This window comes from Diabrotica virgifera, chromosome 9, assembly GCF_917563875.1.
Source record: "Diabrotica virgifera virgifera chromosome 9, PGI_DIABVI_V3a".
NCBI lineage: Eukaryota > Metazoa > Arthropoda > Insecta > Coleoptera > Chrysomelidae > Diabrotica > Diabrotica virgifera.
This window is the reverse complement of record NC_065451.1, coordinates 51,344,906-51,353,474: the sequence shown is the minus strand read 5'-3', so window position 1 is coordinate 51,353,474 and position 8,569 is coordinate 51,344,906. Positions and strand designations below refer to the sequence as shown.

The 8,569-nt window shown below is 31.3% G+C and overlaps 1 protein-coding gene and 1 long non-coding RNA gene across 2 annotated transcripts in view; one reads left to right on the top strand and one right to left on the bottom strand.

Annotated features, from left to right (window-relative positions):
- The first annotated feature begins 3,106 nt into the window (after positions 1-3,106).
- Positions 3,107-3,847, top strand: LOC126892727 (uncharacterized). Its single transcript, XR_007700983.1, has 2 exons — positions 3,107-3,204; positions 3,433-3,847. It is a non-coding gene; the product is annotated as an uncharacterized LOC126892727 (long non-coding RNA).
- Positions 3,848-7,265: 3,418 nt separating this feature from the next.
- LOC126891329 (gustatory receptor for sugar taste 64a-like) overlaps positions 7,266-8,569 on the bottom strand; it is a 41,208-nt gene continuing 39,904 nt past the window's right edge. The window contains exon 5 of the mRNA XM_050660506.1: positions 7,266-7,397. Within this exon, the coding sequence (XP_050516463.1) occupies positions 7,332-7,397 (66 nt within the window). The 3' untranslated portion in view covers positions 7,266-7,331. The remainder of the gene's footprint in view (positions 7,398-8,569) is intronic.

Genomic DNA, 8,569 nt, shown 5'->3' with positions numbered 1-8,569 from the left:
GCGAATAACTTTTGATTAAAAAATAAAATAGCAATTCTGCTGACAGCATTTGAAAGTTTAAGACAAATTATACCGGTTTTAATTATTTGCATTGCTAGTAATTATTTTTTTATTATTAAACAAAGCTATTTGTTTATAAGCCAAAAACTGTTTATAAGTTTAAAGCATTGCTGAGGCCCCTTAAATAATCTGATTTTAATTCTGTAAAGTGTATTAGATAGGTAGAGCACCTCTTTATATGTAAAAAAATTAGCCAACTTCTAAATGGTCTACTTCTTGTTCAGAAAGATTTTAAAAAATTTGAACTTTTTTAAAAACATTTAGATTGTAAATTTATTATGCAAAATCTATTAGGTCGATTTTAATAAAATTTGGTACACGGTTTAAGTATGTTACAAATAATTTCATAAGTGAATTACCAAGGTTTTATGTGCCACCAAAGTGGTTAAAAACATTGAATAACAACAGGCGTATTTTGCCCCTTTATTTTGTATTTATTGCTATATTGCAGAAAAGGTAATAAGTTAAGACATTTTTGGCCAGTCGTATATCATACAAAATTTAATTATCTTTATTTTATTTCTCTACGACTTTGTTCCAAAACGAATCGTTTTAAAGTTATAAGCAAAGAAAGCAGAAAAAAATCGACGTTTTTCGAAATTTTTAAATATTTTAATTTTTTTATTAATGTTCCGGGCATATTTGAGAAAAAGCATAAGTCAATTATTATTACTGAAGGTGTCACCTAACTTTATCTGCAAAAATCCGAATGCCACCTCTCACATCCAAAAATAGACGTTTTTTCACAGATCCTTACTGCTCTATTAACTTCATTTAAAACAAAATACAAAAATTGCTTACGAAAACTGCACTCATACCTTTAAAACAAATTTTTAGTTTTGTTTATAAGATATATACATATACATTAGCACTTCGAGCCAAGCAGGCTCATGGCTTGGTTTACAATCTTCCTCCATTCTTCCTTGCTCTTCGCTTTTTCTTTCCAATTGGTTGCATTGAGATACCTCAAGTCATCATTAACTTCATGGCTCCATCTGGTCCTAGGTCTTCCTTTTCTCTTTTTACCACCTATTGTAGCGCTTAACATGATTTTAGGCATTCTAACTTGGGCCATTCTTTGAACATGTCCTAACCAACTAAGTCTTTGTGATCTTACAACTGCAATTATATTAGGCTCCTTATACAATTCTTCTAACTCCTTGTTTGTTCTTCGTGTCCACTGATTGTTGATTATTTTTCCCCCAAATATCCTTCTAAGTATTTTTCTTTCCCATACTTGTAACATTGATTGCTCGGTTTTTGTCATAGTCCAGGTTTCTGAGGAATATATAACCATTGGTCGTATCACAGTTTTATACGTTCTTAATTTAGCTGCTTTGGATATATTTTTGCTTCTGAGTATTCTATTGAGTGCATACATGCAATGATTCCCTGACATTAGTCTTTTGTGTATTTCATCCCTGATATTTGGTTTACTAGAAAATAAGGTCCCTAAATATTCAAATCTCTCTACTTTTTCAAATTTACACATTGTTCCTTCATTCGTTGTTATCATTAAATATTGCCCTTGTTCAAATTTTTTGTCGGTTCATTCCATGTACTTAGTTTTTGTTTCATTTATACAAAGTCCTTTTTCTCGAGCTGCCTTTTCTAGTCGTTCTACTACCTCTTTTAATTGTTCCTTGCTCTGGATAGAATTACTACATCATCCGCGAATGCCAAACATTGATGTTTTTTATGATATATGTCCTGATCTGTTAATATTAGCCTCTTTTATTATCATTTCCAATACTACAGTGATGACAACGGATCCCCTTGTCGTACTCCTTCTTTCACTTCGAAATTTTCTGTTAGTTTGTTATTTACTTTTACTTTATTTTCTGTTTTCGTAAGTGTAAGCTTTATCATTCTTATTATTTTTGGTGAAACTTCTAGATTTTTTAACGCTTTATACAGGGTGTTAGTAAATAAGTATGAAAAATTTTAAGGGCTAATTGTACATGAAAAATTAATGCCAGTTTGCTCTATAAACATATGTCCGCAAATGCTTAGTTTCGGAGATACAGGGTGTTGAAATTTTTATTTCAAACTGCCAATTTATTTATTGCTCTAAGACCAGTTTAGCTATGAAAATGAAATTTGGTAAGTTTTAGGAGGTAGTTATTACGAATTTTATGACATACAATTAGGAATTTTGTATTCATCATTGGCGCGCCTACGGGCAATGGTCTGAATTTTTTTAAAGAAAAAAATAGTACGCCACTGAGATATTTCGAACTAGAAATTATTTTTAAATTCCACGTCAAATTTATAATAAAAAACCTCTCTTGCCTTTTTTTCATATGATGCACCGTTTTTATGCAGAAAAATAAAACATCTTGGCGCATATTTTTCATTTCTTAATACATCATCAAGAACTATCCAATATAATAATACTAAACTAGAACAATAACAGAAAATATTACTAATACAATTTCAACTAGGTGCAAAGCTGCAAGAAATGTTTAAAATGATCTCCTTTGCAGGTAACAGAAGAATTTTATTTTCATCATTGGCGCGCGTACGGGTAATGGTCTGAATTTTTTGAAGAAAAAAATAGTACGCTACTGAGATATGTCAAACTAAAAATCATTTTTGAATTCCTCGTTCAACTGACGACAAAAAATCTTTCTTGCCTTTTTTTCATATGCGGCGCCGTTTTTATGCAAAAAAATTAAACATCTTAACGTTTAATAAGTATTTGAACTAAGTTTCCATGCATATGGAAACTACCTCAAATACTTGGTAAGCGTTAAGATGTTTTATTTTTTTGTATAAAAACAGCGCCTCGTATGAAAAAAAGGAAAGAAAGATTTTTTGTCGTAAATTGAACGAGGCATTCAAAAATGATTTTTAGTTTGACATATCTCAGTGGCGTACTATTTTCTTCTTCAAAAAATTCAGACCATTAGGGGAATGGGGGGCATGACGGGGTCGCGAAGTAAGACGGGGTACCCCACACAAACAAGAAACTACACGTTGGTGAATAGCATGCAGTAACTCAATAGTAAGAGTCATTCGACCAACGGTCACTGCAAGAGAAACAGTGAATGAGAGTGCACGCGTTTTTTGTTTACAAACGGAAAACTGTTTTAGCGCTCCGTTGATCTAATTTTGTGCAAGGACAACCATCGTTATTTTAAGGTAATTATGATCACCTAATTAATGTCTTTTTTATCGTTGTTTACTAGTATTCTTATTTTGATAATGGCATACTGTTTGTGTGAATACGTTAATTAGTGAATTTTTTTTTTGTTCAAAGTTACCTTTTGAGGCAAGATGGGGTATTGGGTGCGGGGTATGATGGGACATTGGTGGTAAGTCTGGGTTAATTTAAATTTCTTAATAAATAACATTGGATTATTGTTTTAGATAATACCATGGTACGTACTTACAAGAAAAAAACAAAAAGAGGAGAGTGGTCGAGAGATGCTATGAAAACAGCCATATATAAAGTGACATCGTCAGAACCCTGGGTAGGCTGCCAGATCTGTGGATGTTGAGCTCACAATGCTTGTGCTAGGGTGGACAATGAAGATCTGGAGCAAATACACATTTTTGTTTATTTTGTGAGAATTAATTAGCATCACCATCATGCCCCAATTCCATTACCCCATCATACCCCATAGTATGGGGCAAGATGGTTTTTCATAATGTTCTTATTAATGGCTAATTGTTGAAAAATGTGATAGGTTGATTTTCCAAAGATTGTACCAAATCATAGTTAGATTAATGACGTAACGCGCCATCAATTAGTAATAGTAATAAACGTAGTAATTATGTTGTATTTTTGTTATTTTCCTTAGCTACCCCATCATACCCCCCCTTCCCCTACCCGTACGCGCGCCAATGATGAATATAAAATTCTTCTGTTATCTGTAAAGGAGATCATTTTAAACATTTCTTGCAGTCGCACCTAGTTGAAATCTTAATAGTAATATTTTCTGTTATTGTTCTAGTTTAGTATTATTATATTGGATAGTTCCTGATGATGTATTAAGAAATGATAAATACGCGCCAATATGTTTTATTTTTCTGCATAAAAACGGTGCATCACATGAAAAACAGGCAAGAAAGATTTTTTATCATAAATTAGACGTGGAATTTAAAAATAATTTTTAATTCGAAATATCTCAGTGGCGCACTATTTTTTTCTTTAAAAAAATTCAGACCATTGCCCGTAGGCGCGCCAATGATGAATACAAAATTCTAAATTGTATGTCAAAAAATTCGTAATAACTACCTCCTAAAACTGACCAAATTTCATTTTCATAGCTCAACTGGTCTTAGAGCAATAAATAAATTGGCAGTTTGAAATAAAAATTTCAACACCCCGTATCTCCGAAACTATGCATTTGCGGACATATGTTTATAGATCAAACTGGTATTAATGTTTCATGTAGAATTAGCCCTTAAAATTTTTCATACTTATTTACTAACACCCTGTATATTTCTTTTCTTTTTATTCTATCAAAAGCTTGCTTAAAATCTAAGAAGAGTGCCATCGTTGGTTTATTATATACATAGCTCTCAGCTTGTATTTCTCTTAAAGTAAAGATGTTGTCTATAGTACTTCTCCCTTTTCTAATGCCACACTGGTATTCACCTATGCTATTGTTAAGACTTCTTGCTAGCTTGTTTTTGATGTGTAGGTACTGCTAATATCTTATATATTACATTTAATAGTGCCACCCCCCTATAATTTTGACATTCTGCTTTGTCCCCCTTTTTATAAAGAGGACATATCACTGCTTGCTTCCACTCCATTGGTAGTTCTTCCTTTTCCCATATGTTTTTTAGTAATTTGTGTATTTTGGTCTGTCAGCTGCGCTCCTCCATATTTTAACATTTCCGCTGTTATAGAATCACTTCCAGGACATTTATAGTTTTTTAGATTCTTAATAATAATTTCAACTTCATTTAGGGATGGTGCTAGATCTTCCGTACTGTCTGTTTGCATATTCATTATTTCGTCTGTGTATCCTTCATTATCGTGATTTATGTGTTCTTCATTTCCATCATGTGTGTCTTCTTCATTATGATTATTTGTGTACCTACTCCCCGCTTAACAATTCATCAAAATATTGTTTCCATCGTTTTAATATTTCTTGGTCATCAAATATCATTTTTCCTTCTTTATCTTTGTAATAAATGGGCTGCGGTTTATATTCTCTTTTTTGATTTTTAATGCCTTGATATAAATTTCTAGTAAGATTATTTTTGTAATTCTCTTCAATGTCTTTCAACTTATCTTCGTAAAATTTTCTCTTTTTATTTCGTAAAATTGCGCTGGTTTTTCTTCTTTGTTCTATGTAAAGTGTTTCCGCTGTTTTTGATTTCAGTCTTAGACTTTCTAATCGTAGTTTGTTCCGTTTCTCTATTTCTAGTTTGCATTCATCGTCGAACCATGCCTTTTGTTGTTTCTTGATTGGCTTGTCAGTATCATCTGCTACGGCTTTTAAAGTATTTTTAATTAAGTCCCATGTTTGTTCTACATTGTCATTTTCTCTAATAAGTTCCAGTTTCTTGTTAAGTGTCAACTGGTATACCTTTTTTTTTTCTTCGTTTTGTAACCTGACTAGCTTGTTCATCATGCGTTTTTCTCTGTTTCTGTTTCTATTTATAGGTATTATTTGGTTCATTTTTATTCCCACTAAAAAGTGGTCTGAATCTATATCTGGCCCTCTATATGAACGTATATGCATTATGCTTTTTTCTACATCCTTCTCTATTAAAACATGGTCTATTTGGTTTACCGTTTGACCGTCCGGCGATCTCCAAGTGCCCTTGTGTATTTCCTTTCTCTGGAAGTTTCTCTGTTTATAAGATAATCCGTTCAAAAGATACCGAATTTTTACCATAGAGTTTTAGACCGGACTGTATCGTCACCCGCGCCCCCGCTAGCGAAATTATTCCGATTCGATTTTTTGCACAAACTTACTCAAAAAGAGGTCCTTATAACATATCCACATGGTGCCGGGCGGTGCCGTGGTCGAAAAATTGTTTAGCGTTTTTTTTAAACAAATTCACAAAAATAATTTTTTCATTGCCAACGATTTTTTTTAGATAGGATTTGGGTTATTCTGAGCAAAAAAGGTCGCTTGTGATTTTTCTCTAAAATTGATTGTTGTCGAGTTATATGGCCAATTTCGCATTTTTCAAATTTTAAATAGTGTATAACTCGACCACAATCAATTTTAGAGAAAAATCACAAGAGACCTTTTTTTCTCAGAATATCCCAAATTATCTAAAAAAAATTGTTCGAAGTGAAAAAATTATTTTTGTTTTAAACAATTTTTTGACCACGGCACCGCCCGGCACCCTGTGGATATGTTATAAGGACCTCTTTTTGAGTAAGTTTGTGCAAAAAAATCGAATCGGAATAATTTCACTAACAGCTTTGTAATAAAATAATGACCAAAATCTCTTCAGGGCCTTGAAGAAAGGGTTTGAAACTTGTTTAGGCCACTTTTTGAATTTCATAATAATAATTTTTAATTGAGTTATTAAGCCTTGAAAATGGCCATTTTCGCATTTTTCAAATTTTTAATCGCATATAACTCGACAGCAATCAATTTTAGAGAAAAATGACAAGAGACCTTTTTTGCTCAGAATGACCCAAATTATCTAAAAAAATTTGTTCGATGAAAAAATTATTTTTGTGAATTTGTTTAGGTAAAAAAATTGTTTAAACAATTTTTCGACCACGGCACCGCCCGGCACCCTGTGGATATGTTATAAGCACCCCTTTTTGAGTAAGTTTGTGCAAAAAAATCGCATCGGAATAATTTCGCTAGCGGGGGCGACGATACAGTCAGGTCTATTTATAACATTAATTTAGCGCGCGTAACAACATTTCAAAATCGCCGGTCGCTTGAAGCATTATTTCTGAGAGAACGGTTCATTCTACATAAAAAGTGCTAATAAATATTTTTGTTCAAAATTGTCTCAGCTACATTTCCTGTATGAAATCACAGATTCTTGGTGAATCGATGTTTTTCGTTCCTCCTGCAGTGTAGATAGGGGGTTTAGAAGCCCGGGGAAGGGTGAGGAGGTAAGAGTGGCAAACTTTTTTGCATTTTTTTTTTTTTTCAGCAAATTTAGCTGATTAGTATGACTTTAGAGATTCAGTGGCATTTGTGTCTCTGACGACTGAAGTATTAATATTTATTTGGAAATCATATATAGATAATAAAATACAAAGATAAGTACAAGATAACTGTATTACATTTACATAGGTTTTCATATGTATTTCCTTAAAAGTGAACACTTTATAAATAAATGTGAATACCAGCTTGCACCATGAATAGTTCATACGTAATAATTACAGCGGCCATCTAAAAAAATTGTTTAAAGTTAAAACATTTACTACTATAATACTAATTATATTAATGTCATATAGCCTAATAAAATTTAAAAAAATCAATATGTAATTCCGTACAGATTGAAATAAATTGTATATCAAAGTTTAGGTGAATACAAAAGATATTTTCAAAAAAGTATCCAAACCATATGGGGGGATCATTGTTTAAATAATTAAAAAGGGGTCATTTTTGCACAATATTTACTTTTTAACTGCTGAGGTAATTTACCTTTTAATGAAGGTCTTTAGGATTTTTTTATACAAAGTTGAAGGATAAATATTTTACCTAAGACTTACTAAATTAAATTTGACCCCCTATTTATTAAATAATTATATTTAAAATATAAAAATCAAATTTGCAAAAAAAATATTATTTGCGTTTTAAATAAGCACTATAAATTATTTTATTTAATAGGAGAAGTTGCGCTATGCTACCAGTATTAGGCAAAAATCATTGGTTAAAAAATATTTAATAACTCATGAGATATTTATTTTGTTTATTAAATGTTACTATATTGCAAAAACGCGATTGTTACCAAAAGGATATAAATCTGTGTAAAACCTCATTACTTTTATTTTTATGTAAACTCCCCTCCAAAATGGCATTTGAAAATTGTTCTAATTTGTTTATAATTTGTTTTTTAATAACGTCACGGGGATTAAACATTTTGAAATTCTGTTTCGATAATCAGGTTCTTGGGAATTTTTCACTAATTAACAAAATTTTTTGTCGTTTTTTCTTCTTCTTTTTCTTTTTTTTTGTAGTAAAAGATATAGTTTTGCTTATAGAGAGGGTTTCATTAAGAATGTCCAATCTCTGAGTTGTCGATTCTAGACCTTAAAATATTAAGATTGAACCAAAATCACTTAACTAAAATATGGCTCCTTATTGAGTTACAAGGTGTTTTATTTAAAAATTAAAAAAAATAGTTTTGCTCAGTATTTTAAAAATATTTAAACCTGTATTTAACATCATTTCGTAGAGTGTATAGTACCTACACTTTCTACCAACTATGAAAAGGATACGTCGAATAGTTTTAAAATACTGAGCAAAAATAATTTTTAAATAAAACTCAATAAGGAGCCATATTTTATTTAAATGATTTTGGTTAAATCTTAATATTTTGAGGTCTAGAATCGACAACT